General features: G+C 46.3%; 1 protein-coding gene across 1 annotated transcript in view; it reads left to right on the top strand.

Moving 5' to 3' along the window:
- The window catches only part of LOC149360680 (cytochrome P450 3A6-like), a 37119-nt gene extending 17376 nt beyond the window's left edge, over positions 1 to 19743 (top strand). The window contains exons 7-15 of the mRNA XM_089567891.1: positions 5080 to 5314; positions 8914 to 9053; positions 10737 to 10869; positions 11729 to 11819; positions 16813 to 16921; positions 17488 to 17576; positions 18122 to 18262; positions 19347 to 19512; positions 19639 to 19743. Coding sequence (XP_089424017.1) covers positions 5080 to 5314; positions 8914 to 9053; positions 10737 to 10869; positions 11729 to 11819; positions 16813 to 16921; positions 17488 to 17576; positions 18122 to 18262; positions 19347 to 19512; positions 19639 to 19743 — 1209 coding nt within the window. The remainder of the gene's footprint in view (positions 1 to 5079; positions 5315 to 8913; positions 9054 to 10736; positions 10870 to 11728; positions 11820 to 16812; positions 16922 to 17487; positions 17577 to 18121; positions 18263 to 19346; positions 19513 to 19638) is intronic.
- Positions 19744 to 22978: the final 3235 nt, after the last annotated feature.

The following is a 22978-nucleotide window of genomic DNA, read 5'->3' as shown; positions in this document are numbered from 1 at the left end:
GCAAACATTAATTTTTGTAACTCGTTGCAGCAGCATGTTGTCCATGTACGCGGACGGAAGAGGATATTGCCCAGAGACGTTGGAAACCCGCTGCTGTTTGGGAAGTCCGTTCAAATAATAGTATTTACTTTTTTTTTGTCAACATTGCGCTGCAGCAGCCGCCGTTTTTTCCAAACCCATTGGCGCGGAGCAATGGAAAACTTATCCAGTGCCTCTAACCTGTATTAGCTCGGGCATTTGACTTCTCAAACTTCCCTGTCTTCGCCCGCTTCTGTGCTTCAAGCTAGAGACGACGCTTGATCTCTATGGGAGCTTTCGCGGCTCTAACAGCCTCCAGAATCAGCACCTTTTCTTACCTTGATTGAAACACCGGTTTCCTTCGCCGCTTTTGTCGCTTTATGTGCCCCGTGTACAGCCACATGACTCTTTCTCACTAATCAGCGAATTCACCTTCCCTCAATGTCTACGCTGATTGAAGCTCCTAACCACTCGCCCGCACTTCTTTGGACTAAATGACGTGTTTGGCCGCCTAGGTCGCTTTCTCACCTTCATCTGCGGCAGTGTCGTAATTGAATGGCGACGGCAACAGCGCTGCTGCCGCTGAGTATGCGAAATCACTGAAAGAACGGATGACTGCAGGTAAGGAAGACGGCGTGATAAAATGTGGCAGGATGGGGCTGCCAGTAAGAGAAAGCAGAGCCAAGGATGCGGCGGTGCCTGCGAGCTGTAAGACAGCCAAAAACCAACCTACTTTGTTTGCGCCACCGCTGGTTCGAATCCCACGTGGGTTGTAAATGGTACGATTGTATTTGCTACCTACCGCTACGAGAAGCTTTCAATTAGAGGAGAGTATGTCAAAGCGCGACAAACATTTGAAAATTAATGCCATTAACGTTTATTCACAGATATAGAAGTGTCACGGGAATATTTCAGCTCCGCCTTCAGGGTATGAGGCGGCAGCGTTAATGGTTATTTGTTACTTTTTAATTAAAACCTCATTCTATTTACGCATACTCATTAACATACATCCATAGGCATGATAGAACATGTGATACACCCAAAGAACGAATGCGACTCAACGTACTAGGGTTAGCGTGTTGACTCGCAACCCAAGGGTTGGGTTTGATTCCCAACGAATTATCTCAATTTTCTTTTAACCGTAGCTAATTTCCTTTACATTCTTACAAGTCATATTGACATTTGAGTCATGCTAACATCTCAGAATCACAACTTAACTCAAGTTTTAATCGTTTTCTTTCCATAACTTTTCATTCCATGACCCTCTGGACCTCTCTGGATTTTCTCGACACGCCAACTCGAACAAAAGTTCCCCGCTGAGCGAGCTTAACGCCTCGCGTAAAAAAAATGGAAGGGACACTGATGCTCCGCGTTAAGGGTATGATGGGATTGCGTAATGGGTTAATTCCCATCTATGCCCGATTGGTCACTCACTATTTAACATTCATAGATCCCTGGGAGTTCTAACACCACTTCTGGTTCAGTGCGGAAGCTGTTAAGCGATGCATCACTGCCCTGCGATGGTAGGTGCTGCCAACGGTGGGGCCTGTGCGGTCCCGGTTGCTCTTCCGCAGCAACCTGCTGCGACCAGTCATTAATTTTACTGCCATCCGCCCCGGTACGCAGTTCGCTCACAGTCCGATTGGCAGGTTGCGATAACGTCACATGGTCACGTGGCCGAGGTGGCCTACCGGCCTCCTAGGTTGCTTCTCTGAGGATTCGTCGTGGATTTTTCGCTACGAGATTTCCTGCGACACGAGCTGCTTAATATTACAGCGTTAAAATAAAATACTGCAGAATTCTTTCATTCATTCCTTACATCACTTTCACCAAATATAAGGCCTGCTCAAGGATCCCACAGTAAAACTTATTGAAATTTAAACATCCAAAACATTTTGTTTTGTTCCACCCTTTGATCAAAAAGAGACTGTACACAGGAAAAAATGACACGCCCTTTTAAACTAACATATTAAACATCTATGCAATAAATGCACAAAACGCTGTCTCCATGCTCATCTTGACAATCTTTGCGAGTCTCTTCCAATGAAATACGCTGCACTCTGACCGAACACGGCATTGCTTTGTTCCATGGCCCACCACATTCTAAGCAGTTCTGTCGTCTGGCTCTACGTGTATAGTGTGGCTACGTAATGCTTTCGAACTTCCTGCCTTCATCTCAATTTTACTGTCACAGAAGTTACTCTTTAGCTCAGCCGTATTGAATAGACATGCGATCTGATTCTATTCGTAGCATGCGAACTCAAGATTTTTTAATGTGATTGCAGACCAGAGTGAACAGAGATGGCTTCACTGCTCCTGCTTTTCAGGATACTCCATTTTCATTACCGTTCTGTGGTGGGTGCTTTTGGAAACACTGAAACGCTTGATGGCACCGGTGGTCATGCTTGCGTCTGTCCAGGGCTTTCTTCATGTTTATATGCTTGCACGGCACAGCGCAAAAATCAACGGAACACAAAAACAAGGAGGACGATAAGACGGAGCGCTGAACTAAAAAATCTGTTCTGTCGTCTTCCTTGTTCTTGTGTTCCGCTCATTCTTGCGCTTTGTCTTGCAAACATAGAAGCCTACCAACTCTCCTAACAGTAAATGTTGTTTCATGTTTCTTCGCGCTAGTCAACAGTCACTGTTTTCTTTTTCTTTGCTCCGACCAATCTAAAGAGTGGGAAAACTCGAGTTTAGCTTTACGGCAATCATTGAAACCATATAATTACTTGACTCTTTCCGCAACATCAACGCGACGCGTTCTGCCTCAGATGTATCCCGCTACAAAATAAATCTCTATTAAACACCTGAGGCGGGAAAACGACTACAGTTTGCATAACATCAGACCAGTAAGGAGCTGTAACAACTGAACACTTGCGTTAATCGAGGATATCAGGTTGATTAAGCTGCATAGTTTTGTATATTGTGATGTGCAAAATCTCTCGCCTTATCAATCGCCTTCTCGTTCAGTTCTTATTTATTTATTGGTGTTCAGTTTCTTCTGCTGCTTAAAAAATCCAATCTGGTTGACCTCGAACTCAATTGTAGGGTCCATTATGTGGTCATACCACTTAAATATAAAGTTATGTGATTGGTCCTTAAAAGTTAGGGCCAATAAATTGCAAATAGTTGCGCTTTGCCCTCTTTTGCGTTTTACCCCACTCTCCCCTAAGTTGGGCTTCATATGCGGCTTTTTGTTCGGTCTCATTTTTTTGTGGTTCCCGAGTCATGTTCTCCTGAACGTTATGAGATTAGGCACTAAAACTAATGCCAAGAAACCTTTGATCTTTCAAGGTGTTCTCGATCAGATATTTCAGTCTTAGCTTCTCGTTGTCACCAGTTAATGGCAGATAGGAAGTTATCCAATATGTAATTTAGCAAATCTGTTCTGGTGTGTGCACGTCAGAGCAGCATACCAGACCCTTCATGGTTTATAATTGCATAAACATTAATCTCACAAAAGCCAGTTGTAGCTTTATAATGTATGCCGACATCCTTATATCCTTCAAAGCAACATATATCTCACCTTCCTGGGCAGGAGAATCAATGTTTGTCCTCGTTTTATGAGCCATCACTATTAAATTATTCAGTGATACATACAGATTACACAAAACCAATGCTTCCCGGCCCCAAATTTAGTTTCTAGAACACTTAAATTACTTTCCATTAGCTCTAATAATATTGGAGTCCTTTCTAATGTCAAAAGCCTTTATTTCTGTTCCGACCAGCACTTTTTCTGCAATAAACATGTAGAAAGTACATTGAATAAACTATCGTTGGTCATAGGCATGATATTCAAAATGTGCTACTCTCCTGCTTCATGCGTGAAATAAATTCTCTCTGATTGTGCATTTATCGCAAATAGTCACTGCTTCTTGGTAAACGGCGCAACTGCGTCTTAATTATTTATGAACTTCACGAACTTTAATGAACGATCAGAAGAAGTGTCAATGTTTACCATGACGGTTCTACAAGCACATTATTTCAGCCCTAATGAATGAAAATAATTCAATCACTACAGAAATATACGTGAATAAGACGACACGCAGGGTAAGAGCTGCCAATCCAGAAGTCTTTTTCAAAACACTGTTCAGGTTAAAACATATCATCCACAATAATAGCACACGCCGTGAGCGCGTTTGTGCACTAAGCAAATACGTAGCAATTAAGGATACCAGATTATCAATTACTATTTAGTATGCTGAAAAAGCAGTACCGGTCATAATTTACACTGTACATTGTTTCTGCAGCTTCTTTGGATTTAAAGTGCCCCAGAGGAAACCCATTCTCAAGCCTTCCTGTGGGCTTTTTGGCCTTTGTGACATCCTTCAGACGTTGAGAAAATTTAATTTGATTCAAAATTACCTACTATTAGGCGACAATTTCCAACGTTAGAAAATTCATGCGAGGAGATATATTCTTACTCAGACTACTCAACACTGAAAGTGAAGTCAGAGAGAATACTCCGGATACTGTGACATTTGTGTTGAGAAGTAGTTTTGAACTGGTGTTATTTCACTTCTGAGGACATACAAAGAAGCAATCGACAAGATTTTATGAGTTGAAAACCTAAAACTTGGATAGCAACGAACTTGGCTGTCAGCTGCATCTCCACTGTGACTAGCCGAGTAACTGAACTCGTTTTCGACAAGCTGAATGGGCAGTTCGGGCATAGAATGAAAGACGAAAGAGCGCGGCATATTTTCTGAACGAAAATTTGGCAAGGATACCTAATTACCTTATACGTTGGTAATGCGATAGTACCTTGCAGACTGTTCGTTCAATTAGCGGAACTATAACACTTCTTGTCTGCGGAAGTCACTCCTGTGCAGCAAATGGAAATTGTCCGCACTGCTGGCGTCGTTTCCCTCCAACCAGTGGGCGATACTTATGACGGACGAACGAACATTTTTGTACTCATCAGGCTTCTAATTATACCATTAATAAGTGCAGTATTATCGAAACTCTCTTTCATTCTTCACATTATCTTCTATTTACTTCCTTGAACCTGGCAATATGTTAACTCGTAAGGCCGCTTATCGCGTCTCCTGCCGACAGATGTCTCCGGGAATTATCTCAGCGGTGGAGAAACTGGTCTCCAAGATCGACCGGAAGGCACAGACGGGCGAGGAGTTCGAAGCCGGTGAGATGTACGCTGCACTAGCCCTGGACGTAATCTGCAAGAGCGCCATGGGCATCGACTACAACCTGCAGGACTATCCAAGCCACGGCTTTCTGGTCTTCTGTAGGCAACTGTTCGGATGCGCTTTTTCCTTCATCGCCGTCGTCCTCAGTAAGTCCTCCATCTTTATGCAGGCTGTTCTTCTGGACTTGAAAAAGATGTTGGTAGCTGGCCTTTCGTAGCTAAACGTCGTTCTCGGGATGGGTTCGTTGTAATTATAACCTCATTTAACGGTTGAATACATCAGATGATAGATTTTGTGAATCGCCATGTTTCTGGTTGAAACAGACAGTCTCTTCAAAAAATTTATATGTACCTTGTTTTGACCAGTATGCCATTCGTTCGAACTTCGAATGAAAGCCAACTTCTTGACCTTTTGGCTTAACACGGATTATCTGAGCCGAAAGACAGTGGTCAAGAGCACTGCATCTCACTGCTTTATTCTGTAGAAAAATAACGCTGAATTTTTTCAACAGTGACGGACAGCAGTGACTGCACAACACATGCCTACTCCCCCCCCCCCCCCCCCCTCCCTTCCTTTCTTACGAAAGAGCAGGAACTTTTGAATGGCAACAGGAGATGTTGTCTTGGTAAACGGTTGGGGACCCTGTACGCCTTGCAATAACCAATGCTGACAGCTTCGTGATTAGGCAGTGACTCGAGACCACGCTGATCGATCTGGAAGTCCGGTCCAGAAGCCTTTGATATGTGTGATAATGAAATGAGGTCATTGTTGGTGGGCATACGTCTTATACGTATCGCTCATAATACTTGTTTGTTTTTGTACGTTAGAGGGTACTCGCTCTACGTACGCGTTCGTTAGTTTCGTTCACAATGAAGGAACCCCGGTAAAAATTAACAACTTGTTTAATTGGCCGAATGGTAAAAGAAGAAAACTCCACAGAGAGATTGGAAGCATGGTCTTTCCGTTTGGCGTCTCACAAACCACTGTCCCTTCGATGCCGAGCCGAGTCCTCCTTTCTCCCTCTTCTGCCGCCGCTCCCGCCTCTCCGACCTTGGATAGTAGAATTCCCGGAAAGCCTGCCGCCCGGTTCAGGGACGGTCGCGGGGGAACAGCCAAGGAAGCCCCTTTCGGGCGCCTGCCGCCTGGTCGGCTCGCACGCACACACTCACACACGCACACACAGGCGCGCGCACACATGTACAAGGGTCCTTGACCGAGGAAATCGCGTCTCGAATGGCGCCGCATCTTGTACCCCTTTTCGTCTCCGACAATACTGTTATATTTGTCGGTAATTGTTTATATCACTTGGGCGTCCGATCGCTCTTGGCGCGTCGTGGAGGGTATTGTACCCGATAGTACTTTGTAGGATACCGAAGATGATGGATAATAGATACTGAAGATATGTATGAAATGCAGTGGTACATACGTACGCACAATTCAGGGTTGCACGCACACACTAACATACAAATGCATAGTTTTTCGCCGGGACTAAAGTACATAGTTATCACTGAGGAATCAAGGGAAAGTCTTCGTACCACTGAAATCGGATGCCGCGCTAGACAAGGTTCAACTATATTTTCCATAACAAGGAAAAAATCATAATGCCACCCAAGCTCAGTTTTCAGTGCCCTATATGGGGGCACAAATGAACTACATATGCATATCTATGTGCAGAGTCTTCACAAAAAGCATGTGGTGGCAGATGACGGGATTCTGTTCCTAACCACATGAAAATCTCTCAAGAACCTCAAAAACCCGACATATGGGTCAAATTAGCGATTCTGAGCGGGACCACTTTGTTAATGGACAACATGGAAGTTTTCAGTCATGAAGTACTACACTAAGACTAAACATACAACGCGGACACCGGAAAAAGTACCCCATAAACTTTGCCTGTAATAACTGATTAGTGGAGCTACTATATGTAGCTATATAACTTCACTGTTTTCCGCTTCCGCCACGGCGAAAAAAAAAATTATGGAGGGATAAGATGTGTTTTGGACACGCTCTGACGAAATCCATGAGTAAAGTTGGAAATAAACAAACGCTGTGGTTTGGAGCTCACGCTTAGACTGGTTTCAAAGGAAGTGTGTCCAGGGAGCCTTCGTGTAGAGTAATTTTCGTTACAGAGAAAATCCATATACTGCATATAGTCCGCACCCAGCATATAGAATCACATTGGGCATTTCGTCTTATATTTGGCTACGTTGAAAATGAAACACGTATATGTATAAAGACATCCTTTGAGGAATATTTGAGGAATGTTGGCAGGTATGTACTATGAAGAATTATCTTTTCCGATATCGGGCAATATACGACGGAATGTTCAAAACGATTCTATATGTCGGAGGCGGACTATACACCGGTTGTGAAAGATGTATCTTGTGTGAACAATGTAGCAAAAATATGTTATGCGAAATTTACCTTAAGTGAATATTTCCTCATTGATATGCTACATGCGTTTTAAACGGCGGGGACAACACAATGTTAACCATCGTGCCGGACATGGCTTGTGCCCGTTCGGATGTGGAAAGGGAACGAGAACTGAGCCCCTCCTTCTTTCTCACCTCCCTCTTTTTCTCTCTCATGTTCGCGCTCCACAATGAAACCATTTGACAAATGCGTTTTGTCAGAAGGGTTGCAGAAGGGAATAACAGTCATTGCCAGATATGGACTATTTTCTTGAATTTGTACAAGCCCAGGATCATTTTAAAGAAGCCAACACCAGTGAATATATATATTCCCTGGAATTGGCTTCGTTCAAGTTATTCTGGGCTTGCAGAAATTCAAGGAAGTACTAAGAAGGAGCTAGACACCGTAGCGGACACGGGACAGAGAAAGAAGACGACACAGGGCGGTACTTGCAACTAAAATTTTATTTGAAACTTCATGGCTTTATAAAGACAGAGGCACGTGTGATCTTGCAATCGGGTAAAAAAGGATGAATGAAAAGCAACAGATAACAACACCTAACTGACAACAATGCACAGGAAAGATATGCGAGTCACAATGTACAATGTTTCTCTGTCCCGTGTCCGCTGCGGTGTCTAGCTCCTTCATGTCTCACCAACTGGCCTACACATCTACCCTCCTAAGGAAGTACTACATCTCTGACAATGACTGTTAGTCGCATGTTTATTTTTATTTGTTTCTTCATACACAACGAAAACAGCGCAAATTTCACGAAGGACGCAGAAAGGGGAGACGAGACACAGGCGCTGCGTTCACCGCCTGTGCCTCGTCTCCCCTTTCTGCGTCCTTCGTGAAGATTGCGCTGTTTTCGTTGTGATGGAAAACTAACTAGCGCGTGATGTGTTCTTCATTTGCTTATTCACTAACATGTGTTCCAGGAGTAAACACCAGGCACGAGGGTATTCGGTAAATGTCTGGTAAAATTCAGAAGGAAGCATTGCACAGACTGTTGTATAAAAGTTTAGCAGACAGTGCAAGAAATCTGTCCTATCTCTTGTGTCCGAAATGGAAAGGGTGGAGTACAGGAAGAAATACTGTTCCAGCCAGAGCTTGTTCCTGGTATGAAAGAATCGTTGCAGACGTTAGTGCTAGGAAATCGGAGGCCACCTTAAAGCATGCGAATATGGCTGAAACTAGGCAAAATAGAAATACATGAAAAAAAGAAATAAAACGTTCTTCGTGATCAAAACTATTGTACACATTCAGAGCCCGCATATGTGACTTCGCAGTTTTCCCTGAGAAGCATATATCAGCCTCAATCTCTCCTTCGCAGACGCGTTCCCAGCGTGGGAGTCCGGGCTAAGGTTCATCAACTCTCGCTGGCTCCGTTACCAGAATGGCGGCGTGCACCCCTTCATTGAAGTGCAAGAAAAGTGCAAGCGTATCGTGATGCAGCGACAGGAGGACGCCTCGGTAAGCAATAGGAATGATGCCGCAAGCGGACGAAATGAAAGTGTCTGAGAATCGACGCATCCACGCTGATCTGCTTTCCGCCTATTTGTTTGCGTTTCATGCAGGGAACTGCGATCCTGTGGTTTCGAATTAAGGACAGTATATGGGCGTGCAGTTTCTAACAAGCGCAAGTGATCTAGGGCTGAAATATTTCAACCCAACAGCGCTAAGGCTCCCATCTCCGTTGTGAGCGAAAAATCCCCTGACAAGCAACCTTGGACACCCAGGTCACATGACCTTGTGACGTTATCACAACATGCCTGCCCGATAGGGAGCAAACTGACCACTGTGGCAGGTGGCACGTAAATTGAGGATTGGTCGCGAGAGTTTTCTCGGGAAGAGCAACATGGGCCACACTTGCCCCACCGGTGGATGCACCTGCCATCGCAGGGCAGTGGCGCATCGCTCAACCGCTGCACCACTGCACCAAGATTCTTTTTAGGCCTCCCAGTGATCTACGAATGTAAAGTCGTGAATGGCAAAGTCTGCATATATGGGCATCGACTCATTAAAACTATCGCGTCATGCCATTAAGATGTAGCTTAAGTGTTTCCTCTATTTTTTCTTCCTTGTCCAAAGAAGGTAGAGTGCAACTGGGGGGTGCGAAAACGTTTACCGAGCTGTAGGGAATGCAACGCCTTAATCACCGCACAGACTTTCAGTAGTTTCTCCGTAGCGTTACATATGATTATATACCTCCGAAGGGTGGCCTTTGGGGAAATTAATTTTTTTCTAGAGCATGTAACAGGCAGATAACGTGAAAACCACGGCTTCTTCATTCTGGCTCTCTTTTATAGTCAGTGGCGGTTACTATGCGATATTACACAATTCATTGATTATAGTGAGAGCATATAGCGCAGAGTAGGACAGGACACAAGAAGAAACGAACGAGCGCTCGTGTTCTTCATTTCTTCTTGTGTCCTGTCCTACTCTGCACTATGTTCTCTAGCTATGATCATGCACAAACAAGCCCTAAAAGCCACGCTTTTGAATGCATGGATTAATTTCGCAAGAAGTTCGTTCGGCAGCCTAACACACGAAGTAAGCCAGTCACATCTGCCACTGAATTCAAGTCGGTAATTTTGCGACAGTATACGCAAAACAGTTAACAGGTAAATTAGCTTAAACTTAAAAGTCCCACGGAATGTGTTCAAGGCGCAAAGCAATAAGGGCTATTTCAATGTTGCATTGAGCTGCTTTTCAAGCTGTGTACGGATTTCTTTGCTCGTCAGGACAAAGTATATTTTGTGCGGGTTTTTCTAGCGTCTCTTATAGTCGTCACACGTCTTCCCTAAGTAGTCCACGAGAAGAGGCCGTGTCCTCATCATCATCACGAGGATTTTCTGATGTCTGCACGAGGCATCAAGCTAAGGGCTGATGTGTACTTTGCGAGATATTTTTTGTAATGCAGTTATTCATACTGGTTTCAATATTAATTCTCCATATGTTCAACTCATCAAATGACCACTGAAGAGTAAAAGAGTCCGCATAACCATGAAAGCAGAAACGCCGCAAACATCTACAGCCAATAGCATTCCGCTGTTATATACTAACGTTATGGACCAACTTGACGCCAACCTTTCATCCAGTTCTCTGCCTAGACGCTTGCATAATGTATTCTGGCGTACTCTCCTTTCTCAACAGCTCCGGCAGAAGGACCTGCTGCAACTAATGATAGACGCAAAGGATTCCCACGTTGACCTCGGATCCGTCACATCCGTCCAGCTTACGGCTGCTGAAGACAACGACCAGGAACTCTCCAACAGAGCCGTAGGGGGTAAATTGTGTTATCACCTTTTGTTCAGTAGTTGCACGTTATCGTTTCAAAGCTTCAGTTAAACCCAAAGAATTTTATTTTGCGATTAGAATTAGAAGAGAATCAGGAAAAGAATCAATAATCACCCATCATGGTCGCACAGAAAACGAAACACTACAAACTCGGTTTTCAACCGCATTGTCATTTCTAGGGTTAGTACACTGAAGGCAGTTCCTTTCAATTTTTGTTTTGAGTAAACATCTGCCGTATGACCCACTGTGGCTGTGTTGAGCACAACATTGCGGCACTGTGGCTGTGTTAGGCTGTTTATTGAGCACAGAAAGAAGCATTTGCAGCTTAGAAAAATGGATTTAAATTTGGAATATTTTCTCCCCCATTCGATTCAAACTCTCCCCGTCAGTACTCAGAGGGACTCCGTGATCACCGTCTCAGATGAATGGCGGTGCGGCATAGCCTCGGGGATCCGCAAATTATACTATGACGTCACGACAGTCTGCTTTCTCTCTTTTCTCTATGAGCGAAGTGTATTCGTAATAAGAATGCGGTACAGGCCGGTAAAGTTGGCGATACAGGTGTTCGCGATCTCCTGATAGAGGCCAACACTAAACAGCCATCAGTACTCCTGCTATTATAGCTCCATTGCAGTCCCACGAACCATTGCAGGAGCGTGGCTCACACATACTTACTGTAGTTCCAGACAATCATTTGCTGAAGTCATGGATCTGCCCTGCGTGGTCAGCAATGTTCGGTTTCATGAAAATATCTCTTACAGGTTCTCACTTTTTTTAGATAATGACAGAACGCTATTTTTCCTGTATCGTGGTTTTGATCATTGGAAAATTTTTTTTTTTTTGTGCAGGTGGTGGTAGAGACGGGTTGTCCGTCTTCAAGAAGGCTGTCCTGGACGACGATGACATCACTCAAAACGCTTTCGTTGTTCTTGTTGGAGGGTGAGCGATATTGTTTGCGGCTTAGTTCTCCTGTCTGTCTATACACCGGGTTTTCCTCTAAACGCGTATAACCTGACTTCTTATGAAAGGGGGCTCTAAGCTGAAAACGGAAGCAAAATCTCACTTCGAGCTTAAAGGGATACTGAAGCAAAATCTTAAAATTGAGCAAGAACACTGAAAATAGATTCTCGGAACGTGATTACACCGAAATCTAGTCGTTACTGTGCATATTTTTCATCGGATGGTTTTATTTTCGATGTTTCACGAGTGCGCGCGAAGCCCTCCCGGCCGGCGCGAGGCGAAGAGCGTGACGTAATGGCACCCCCCTTGCATTCCCGCGGCGACAAATATGGCGGCGCCCTTCGATGCATGAAGCCTTGCTTCGGACTAGATTCGTCGTTGTAACTGCCTTCTTCAACGCGTTCAGTGGCCATGAATGGGCCACTGGCCTTTCGCTTCGTCTCCTGTCGCCGAGAAGAAAACGTACGAGTAATACATTTTTTTTATTATTTACTTAGAGTGACGAGTCTGCCCACTTTAGGCTTGAGGGGTGTGCGTTTGTTGACAACAATGGTTCCCCTCCTAACCACCAGATAGCGCCACTAGCCTAAACATCGCCGCGCCTCTGTTTTAAAAGTGAGAATGTTAGAAATATGGCATAAGGTACGGAAAAAATAACTGCATTTAGCGTACATAAGCGTGCATACGGTCATGGTATGTAGACAGCATCAATTTACCTCTTGACTTATCTGTGTACGCCGTGAGCAGACGACAGAGAGACGACGAGCGACCGACGCAAAATTAAAAACTGGAAAAGCCGCGGTTAGCGATGGCAGTCGTGCTTTTGCGGGAACGCTGGGCGCGCGGGTGTAGTGACGTCTAATCGCAGCTTCCACAGGCGACCGCGAGGTGCAACGATACGGCAATAAATCGCGGCAAAAACGTGTTATCCGCCTTTTTCGCTAAATTACTTCTCGGATTTATCAGTTTTAGCAGTCAAGCTCTTGTTTACATGTGAAAGAGCAGCTCCAAAAGTTTGGTTCAGTATCCCTTTAACAGTAAAATGGTGCCCCAATCAACTGTGACGCGTGCGTTCACTAAAAATTTTAAGGCTCCCTACCTCAAATTAATAAACGCTTTCCGAAAAAATGTTGGGAACAGCTTAGATGGTTGCCCTAAAATGAGTCGCTGATTTCGTGTCCTATTTCTCCATCGTAATGTAGTTATTCTTCATAATACTCGTTTACTTACGGCGTTACTTTCACTCCAGCAATAACCAAAAGAAAGTGAATTAGTTTGCTAATGAAAAGGTGTTTAGGTATATAAACATAAATTCCTGGTATTAAGTCGAAAAGCGTCGCTACATAAAGGGACTAGCAGAGAGGATTACTTGTCGAAATCGTAGGTCCAAATCGCACTATCTGGCCACCGATTTGCTGTAACAAAACTCTGTCTTCACGCTCTACGCTGCAGCAGTGCTCCGGGTTGTGGTTAACCTCTTTCTGTTGAGGAAAGAAAGAATATTATGATGTAAGCATGTTTGCACGTACACGAGAACGGTCAATCAGTTTGAAAGCACGTAGTGCGCCTTATGTGCCTGTAGTAGCCATGACACATCATTATTACGTCGCTTTACAACACCACCGAGAGAGACCGAGTACCAAAATCTATCCGTGGTACGTTTGACGCGTTGAAACTGTCACCCTATGCTCGCACGTCCCATAGGTGTCGCCCGGGGCCATCAAGAAATTCCACCAGGTAGTGCTTTCGAAGCACTGAGTTCGTGGCGGCCTCTTTCTTACTTTTCGCTACGACTACTTCGCCTCAATGTGATTTGAAGAATGGAAGAATCGCACATCGTCAATGGAGATAGTGCGCAAGGCCGTGTAATGTGTTAACTACCTCTATTTCGTCCTCCCGAGCGAACTTTTATCTTCTGGAGTTTTCGCACCAAAGAAGGCCTGACGGAAGCACTTAGTCCTGTGCTCCTTAGCCCAAGCAATGGTGGACGATAAACTTCTTCATGAGTCGCTATCGCCGCCTCCGGCTTCTCGCTTGGCAACGGCTGGAAGAGTGGGCGCCTTTGCTTTTCAGTCCCGGACTGTCCGGGACTACTGGCAGACGCGAGTCCGGCATTTGTTTTTCTCGGGCAGCCCGAAAGCTCCGCCCACCACCGCGCATCACCATAGCAACGCGTTCGTTTCTCCTATGGCAGTCCGCGGGCTACTTGAGGCTGCCGGGAACGCAGCAGACGACAGCTGCGCGCCGCGCTGCCAGCCATATTGAGTTAGACTCTGCTTGCATTTTGCGTGCTTTTCTTGTTCCTGGAGCACGATATCGTGTGTCAAACCTTCACATGCGGTCCGTACCTGCTTTCTGAGCCATCGTAAGACTTTTTGATCTTGCATCTTCGTTCTATTTTCTTGAAATCCACCACACACGGACGTGCGTTCGTAGCTGCGAGCGTTTACTGTTTGCTCATGTCGTCAAGAGGTTCTTGTTCGCTTGTTTTGCGACATGCTGTCTGTGCGTTTACCTGAAAGCATCGCAGGTGAACCACTCGTATACTGGAGCCGCTATAGCGCTTTTTGTCGGCATTTTTTCGAAGGCTTTCGCCTTTCGGCCTATCCGCAATGAGTTGGGCTACTTTGTGCAAACTTGCGCGAGCAGCGAGCAGTAGCGGAGATCATACCCCCGAAGCTGAGTTCTGTAATGCACCTATGTTAAGCTGACAGTACGGTCTTCAAATCGACTCAGTATCATGAACGAGCGCACGGCGCTGCTTCGGCGTCGTGATGTCCATGGCTTGCGTCGTCTGCTAGCAGATGAAACCGTCCTGGTACGGTAACCGAGGGGCATCCCGGCACTGGCGGCGAGTCCGCAATCAGCCTCTGCCAAGTCGGTCACGTGACCATGATACGGTTTCCTGTCAGAGTGGAAGCCGAGACCTGTCAGCAAGTAGTCCGGCTCTGGGAAAACAAATGCGCCTAGTGATAACGGTCGAGTTCTTCGGCGTCTGCAGAATACCACTGGCTCAAGGGCTTACACGGCGCTTCATACACTTTGTTCGCTGAGTGCATTTTTGGAAACGAAGGCAGCGTTACCACCCATCTCGTTCATTTGAAAGCCTAGAATGCAGTTGAAAACTCCTTACACTCGCGCTAAGCGCAGTAGTCATTTTGCTCAAGCATTCTCGTTAGTGCGCTACCATTCGGGGAATTTCGATATCACCTAAAAATAATACTAATCGCCTTCGTTCATATGAGCTATCGCAGAAGCATATCACACGCCGTATTTGGATGCTTCCTGATCTCGCCACTTTGCTCGAACTTTATCCACCACGACGCCCAAGAGTGCCTCACATAAAACAGCATTCAGAAGACTCAGGTTTCCACAGGCAGAACCTATTGTTACACTCAGACTCAAAATCTGCACTTCAGCTTCTAGTGCATGGCTTCCCCGTTGTGAAGGTGAAGGCTTAGTTCTGTGCGGTTCGTGCAGCAACCAAGTACAATAAATCTGGAGAAACGCTTCTACGCAGAACAATCAAACCTCACCACGGTGATTAATATTCGGTATATCTCTTTGATGGTGCATGACCGTCACTAATGGCTGGTGCGCGCGTAGGGAAGCATTCTATAGATTCGAGTTTGCAGCAAGAAGGAAAACTCGGTTATGACAATTACCATTTTCGTGCAGAATATCTCCGAACTGTATCAGTTTGTCGAAATGACCAGTTTAAGATGTCAGCATTAAGTTAGAAAGTGCTCGCTACAGTGTACAGGAAAGATGGGAATTGTACGTGAGAAAGTTTTCTGTGTTTTTAGTGGGCGCCTTATCATTTAGGCCTAAAACTTAACAAATGGACGTCGAAAAATTGGAGGGGGCTTAGCTTTGGTTAAGCCTGGTAGGTTGCGAAAGCCGGTGTTTTATACTGCATACGTAGCACCTCTAGCAGTAAGAGCGCGGCGCACCGTGCCAAGCGGCCGCCGTTAACCGACGAGCCAGGTTGGTAGCCCGGCTCTCGTTCCTGGTATGACGTCATGCCAAAACGTCACTAGCGCCTCTAGCGGGAGGAGCGCGGTGCGGCGCGCCGTGCCAAGCGGCCGCCGTTCCCCGACGAGCCGAGTTGGTAACCCGTCTCTCGCTCCTGGTATGAAGTCACGCGGTGACGTCACTAGGCATGGTATGACGTCAGGGGTCATTCTAAAGGTCAAACGTGCCAAGTGCCCGCCGCTACGCGAAAGGCCGTTCTTGGGAGTAGTATTGCTTTCGCAATAAAAAACGAAAACAAAACGGATAAGGCTCCTGGAGCCAAGCTTGTTTCTCCGAACTGACCGAATTTCGTTCAACTCTCGACCTTCGTCTTTAGGCCTCTTGGGCAATGAAATTGTTGACAGCCTCGTTCACGAAGAGCTCTCTGCTGAACTGACAAAAACTGTTTTTGAAGCAAAGTGATTATTCAAAGCGTATTTGGCAAGTTATTGGAGAGCACTGCGACATCCTCCCAACCAGCGTTATGGGATCAAAGGGCTAAGGAAAACACCATCTACACTATTCGTCTCATTTACTTTGCTTATGCTCGAACTCAAGCCTGAATACTTAAGAGTACTACACTCGTCACCTCTGTGTAATTTGTACGGCTTTTATAGTGATGAAACTGTTATGGCCGTAACCAAACGCCGAAAGTGGGGACCTGATCACTTCTCTGCAGAGGCCGGAGGCGCTACATAGTAGCGAAGCAGTGGTTCGCTAAATCATCGATGGCCATATGACTTGCGGTATAAATCTGTGTTCCCAAAGTTCTTTAGTAGCTTTAGAACTTAACAGCCACGGGGCTCATCTGCAAAGCTACTGTTTCACACTTCACTCTCGTGCCTACAGCCCAAATAAATTAGAAGAGCAAAGGCTCGTCGTCATGGTTGCCCCTAACTATTATTTCATGGCTGTCCGTCACTAATATTTTCTTTTCCTCTTTACGCCGGTTAAACAGGTTCGAGACAACTAGCAACGCGATGTCCCTGGTAACACACATGCTGATTCACTACCCAGAAGTGCAGGAGAAAGTGCGGGAGGAGTTACTGTCCGTCCTGACACCCGAGGTGCGTGAGTTGTGCATCTAGTAGCAGGGTTTCCAGTTGCTGCTAGCCTGTTATGCGAACCATTCAGGCAGCATCTTCATGCGGCTGCCCCGACAGGCCCGCTTCACTCAAACAGTACTACACAAAAAATTACTGCATAGGCATTAAATGAAGAGAGCAATGTTGACTCGATATCTAGACAGACTCCATCGTTAGGCTCTAGATCGATGCACTTAGTTTCAACGGCTGCCGTATAATGAATAAAGTTCCTGATGCACTTCGGAGAAGCAAGTGTCGCAGAGCACGGATAAAAAAAAACAGTTAAGAGTGGAAAGTGGCAATTTCCGGTAGCCAGCTTACTTCACAAGCGCGTCGAGTCACTTGGGTGACTCGAAGCTAGCTGCGCTGTTGGGTATCAGGCAACCCTGAGAGCCAATAGAGACAAGCCAGCGCAGCGTACTGGCCCTCAGCATTCTGTTGTTTCATTCGCCCGGTGTCTGCTGATTGCGCTGATCGAACATTACTGTGTAGGAACACATTTCTGCGTTAACAACTGCTGTGTGAAATCCCTCTGCACTTCCTTCCAGGAGACCATCACGTACAGCACCATTCAGAACCTACCCTATATGACTAGCGTCATCCAGGAGACCATGAGGCTCTACCCACCGGCATTCGCGTGAGTTTGGATCTATGAGCTGGATTTTTTCTCACATGCAGACGGCAGAGTACTCATTAGTTCTATTACTAGTACAAGCATTGGTAACCATAGAGTCACATGTATTGCTTCAGCAGCACTATTCGTTCCGCGTGTCCTCCGCTCGCAAGCTTATTGCATCATGCCATCTCCCATTGATGTGGCTGGCTGGAAAAATACAGACAGTGATTATGTGCCCGCGGTCTAGGATGAAAATATAAATTAGGAAGTGTGGCCAACTTCAGAGCTTTAGTGTGCCATGACTTAACTAACCTAGACGTACTAAGTAATTCGTTTAATTTATTTACTTTCACAAAGCAGCTTGCGTGTTGTCAGCCACTGTGTGGCTACCACTTCTGTTAGGTTGTAAACATCACAAATATTCTTCTACTATGCAACGTGCTGTGAAGTAGGCGGACACCGCATAATACCATGTAGTCCACGACAAACTCTTGCCAGCGTCAACTTTCTACGTCCTGTTCAAATCTGCACTGCGGTCTTTCTCTCTCTCTCACCCTTTTGTTCAGGGTTGTTACTCGCGAGGCTGTGGTTGACAAGCAGTACGGCAAGATGCGCATCCCAGCTGGAACGGCTATAATGGCGCCTGCTGAGTACATTCACCGGGATCCCCGGCACTGGGACGATCCAGACCAGTTCGAGCCAGAAAGGTGGCCTTTCACGCTTTTGCGAATGACAGCGGAATAACGTCAAAACATGGTTTCACGGTCATTAACGGGACACCTAGATTAATAATCGACGAAATCCCGGCGTCGACCAAAGAGTGGCGGCTTTACAAAGCTCGCAATTGGTCGAAACAGTGTGACGTCATCAAAGGCGAGGAAAATACGAAATATCACCCAGTAAAAGTCAGTTCTAATACAACTGCACCAACTACAAACTACCAGACTAGAATTAGAATAGAATTGCAATATAATTAGAATAATATTAGAATATAATTGGAATGATATTGGATATATGTTCATTTCGCACTCGCCTTTTATAGCACTAAATTTCTTTACATTGCAACCATGGTGAACCAGCAAGTCCTGCAAATTTACTGTCGATTCATCATACTTCGCGAACCTGCCCTTTCATATCCGGGATGTTTAGAGTTCAGTTTTTAATTATCCATACCCGCGCATCACTGGCAATGAAAAGTCCCTGTATTAATTTCGTCTTGGTTAGATGCACAAAGGTAAAATACACCTCCACGCTTCAACTGAAGCTTCACAGCATTTCCGCAACACGTTCTGTATGTCTGCTTTTAATACATTAGCTCAAAATATTTTAAAAAATAAGCACGAAAAATATGAATGCCTAAAGCACACCTTGCTTGCCTCATGCTGTAGATTACACGGGTAACTTGTGTGTCTTGAGTAGCAAGGTGCCGTTTGCAATACGCCGCTCATTTCGTTCGTGTCCCGGGACTTAAAACGATGCCCCGGGCTCGGGAAGCGTATGCCACAATGAAATACGTTAGGTCAACGTGAAAGCGTTTTTTTGGTCTGTACGTTGAAGACAAAAATGACTATGCCAGAGTACCAGGCACCGCACACTAGAGTACCCTGTGCCCCAGCGAGCCCTTGGTGTCTTCTCATTGCCGTGAGGTTGCAGAAAATTCAGAGCCCAAACCCAGCATTTCCTTTCAAAGTATTTGAATATAAACCCGCGCAGCGGTTTTCTCTTGTGCCTTTCGCATTTCTCTGGATTTAAATGTGTAAGCCGCACACCAACTGCCTCTCCATTCCTTAGGTTCCTCCCAGAGAACAAGTCGCGGATCAACACCATGGCCATGCAAGCATTCGGCAATGGGCCCCGCAACTGCATAGGCATGCGCTTCGCCTACATGGAGCTGCGCTACACGTTTGCGCACATCTTGAGGAAATACAGGCTCGAAAAGACCGAGAACAGCGAGAAGGTGAGCGGCGAATTCCGTTTATGTCGATGTATGTTAATTCCCATTATGCCGTTTACCCCACAGTCCTAATAGACAGATTTGGCACGCAACAGTTTACTCATTGATATGCACCTATTCCTTTTGCAGGATCCACCGAGCATCGACATGAACCCAATTGTGCTCAGGATTAAGGGCGGCGTCAGGGTGAGGGCGGTGCCGCTGAGATGTGCTGCTGCCTCTGAAACTCGTTGACCGTAATAAATTTGTTGCTCCACACATGTGATTAGTTTCGAATGTTGAAAGTGGTGCTGCTTTTGTTGCGGAAGCAACAGCGCATTAGGACTGAGCGATTTCGCGGAGCCCTGGAGAACTACAACTCCACATGCGCGAGGAGCGAGTGACGTCACATGGCGCACATCTGCGTGCCAGGGGCGGAAAGTAGGGGGCCTCCTACATCGGTAGAAAATAAACTACTACTACTGCTACTACTACTACTACTGCTACTGCTACTACTACTGCTACTGCTACTACTACTCCTACTCCTACTACTACTACTACTACTACTACTACTACTACTACTACTACTACTACTACTACTACTACTACTACTACTGGAGAGCAGCGCGCAGCCTACATCTCTGTCTCCCCACCCCCGCCCGCCGCTCCGACCGCACGCTCTCGCCAGTTGTGTCACGTGAATAGCCACTTGATTCGCTATTGCTTAGTAAAGGCCAGAGATCGCCACATAGGCTCCGCAGAGACATGAAGCCAGAACCGGTTAACGAAACGAATTCTTCGACTGAGCAAGGGAGGCTCCGGGCTGCTTCTATAGCGATCCCTATGACACAGAGTGTCACGAAACCGTGTTGGCTAGAGCTGAGTCGCGAAAGCGGCCTCGTCGAGTTGATGAAACCGACGAAGAACGGTAGGTACGTCTGGAGACGCAGCGGCACATGCAACAAGAGTATCTCAAGCGGAAAACGGCAGCGGATGCTGCCAACACCTCCGCGTCCACATCGGCCACTGGTTCGGTTGCCTTTCGCTCCGTATAGCCTGGCTTAGCCGAGTTGAACCGCAGCTATTTTTCCTGCCCTCAAGCCTAACCGCAAATGCGATGGTTAGTTGTGCCAGTAAGATTCTGGAAAAGATAGCGCCTATGAGACTGAAATTACATCTACCTTGGGTCGCAGGAAGAACTGCTTCCTTCTGCGTTTGTTTGCTTGCTTTGGTTCACATTTGTCTGCGAAAAACTCGTCCTGCATTTTTAGCACGCCTTCTGGTGAAAACAACACCTATGTTGCACCTGCTTTCTTAGCGTTCATCATTTTACGTTCAGAAAACGCGAAGGAATGGAATTCGCCCCGTTATCGACTCCTTTGACTCGGTTGGCAGTGCCCAGGAGATGCTCAGCAATCAGTCAATACTCCGCGAACAAACAATACAGAGAAAGGCTCTAATTCACCTGCACCTGATGGCCCGTCATAAAAACGGGTCCAGCAAGAGAGCCACGTGGCCTAAATACCTGCGTTACTGCGAACGCACTTGGAGCACTCGCAGTGCGCTTAAACCTACGCGCAGAGTCTGGAACAGATTTTCTATCTCGCTGGCGAGGTTCGGCGCTGCTTCCTCGAATCGATAAAGCTCCTTGAGTGCTTTGAGATAATCCACGATTGAGGTAAACCACAGGGTAAGCCACAGTAGTGCACTTTTTAGAGCAAAGGCTACTCCTGAATGATGCCATAATATTGGCCAGTTATCCCCCTTTCCCGCGTCTGCAGACGATTTTATGGCATGTGCGAACATGCTGGGAATTGCCGGCGGCGCTGTGAAGCAGCCGTACACGTTGTTATGGCTACTTTCACTGCCAGTGTGAACAGAAATGCAAACGATGTGAGTATTGTTGTTTTTCGAGTATGCACAATTTCTGTGCATTTAATAGCACTTGTTCGTTTCACAGGCGTACTGCTGGGCAGGCTAGTTGCGTACAGTATGTAACGCATTGTAGCGAAGGGCGCTTCGCCATATGGCGCCAACTGGCAATGTGGTGGCTTAAGGCCGTTGGGCGCACTGAGCGGCTCTCGGGCGTCACGTGGGACACACATCTGCCAGGAAAAGCGCTGACACGCGAGCGGAAGAGAATAGCGCGTATCGCAGCTGCAGCCGCCTACACAGCATAGCACACCCCAGGAACCAACAGAGACTTCGCTCTCTTTCGACGCCGTGCAGCAAATTCCGCCCCAGTCTCCTTTTGAATTTGAAAATTGGTTTTTGATTAAAGAAATGGCGTAGTAACTGTCTTCTGTCTCGGTGGAGGGGCTGTAGTGGAGCGCTTGGCAATAATTTCGATGATCTGGGGATCTTTAACGTGCACCCTCATTGCACAGCACACGCCCGCCTTTCTGCGTTCCGCCTCCATCGAAAGGCGGGAAGCTGCGAGGAGCATGGCTGGTTAAGCTAAGAATGAGCACAAAAACGACTGCACAGGGTCTTTTGTGCAGCGTACAGGAAACGAGATTTCGATTATAAAGTTGGTGATACATTGCGCGGTAAGTTGAAGCGGAAGCTGAATGATTAGCTGAAACGCACCTCTTCAGAGCGTGCGCAATTAAACATTGCATGTACTCTAAAGTACTTCAAGGGACCAGTCAAATGCCCCCGCATAGACCGACACTACATGAAACCGACTGTGAGCTATTTGATTTCCAGTCAACTAATATCTATTATGGTTATGAACAGGTACGCCCCTCTTATTTAGAAATTATCATCACGGCGAGATTTTCAGCCACTTACAGCGGTCTGGTGGCGTGGCACCTTCAGCGTTGTGCATAATGGCGGCAACGCATGCGCTGATGAACGGCTGGGAAATGTTTATCGCTTCACCGCTGTGCAGCGGGCATAACACGCCAGGTTATACTGCGACTACTCGCTCAATTGGCGAAGTACTTTCTTGCGAGAGAACTCAAAAGAGGCAGCCTTTCTAGCCCCATCTAAAAACAAGAAGTCAAACTGCCAATAGAGTTGCAACTTTCTGCGCGAAGATGGACGTTCCCCAAATACCAAGAGTGTGAAGTTACCATGTGAACCATGTTTCACATGCACATCTGCTTGCTCTTGAAAGAACAGGAGAATAAGGTGGCTGCGTGCAAGCGGTAATCACCGCTTCGGAATGTTAGCCTAAAGCATTCTGCTAGCACAAATGTTGGCTAACGAGCGTGACATGTATAGCCATGATGGCACAAGCGTATGTAAGCGCGGCATGTCAAACCTATTTCAGCCACGGTACTAGCAAAAGGGTTGTGGTTATATACGCCTTAATATCTGCAGCCAGCAGAATTCAAAGCCCCTCGATTGTGAAAGGAGCTCTCGCTCTCCCATCTAAGGACTGCCGGAAGACGTACGATACTGTAGAACAGTCCTGCGCGTGGGGTTTATCAGGAGAACCTGGCAGTCGGTGCATCCCCGACATAAGGTAGAATTCTGGCCTGCA

Source organism: Amblyomma mixtum, chromosome 2 (assembly GCF_055824585.1).
Source record: "Amblyomma mixtum isolate Tamu chromosome 2, ASM5582458v1, whole genome shotgun sequence".
NCBI lineage: Eukaryota > Metazoa > Arthropoda > Arachnida > Ixodida > Ixodidae > Amblyomma > Amblyomma mixtum.
This window is presented reverse-complemented; position numbering and strand designations above follow the sequence as displayed.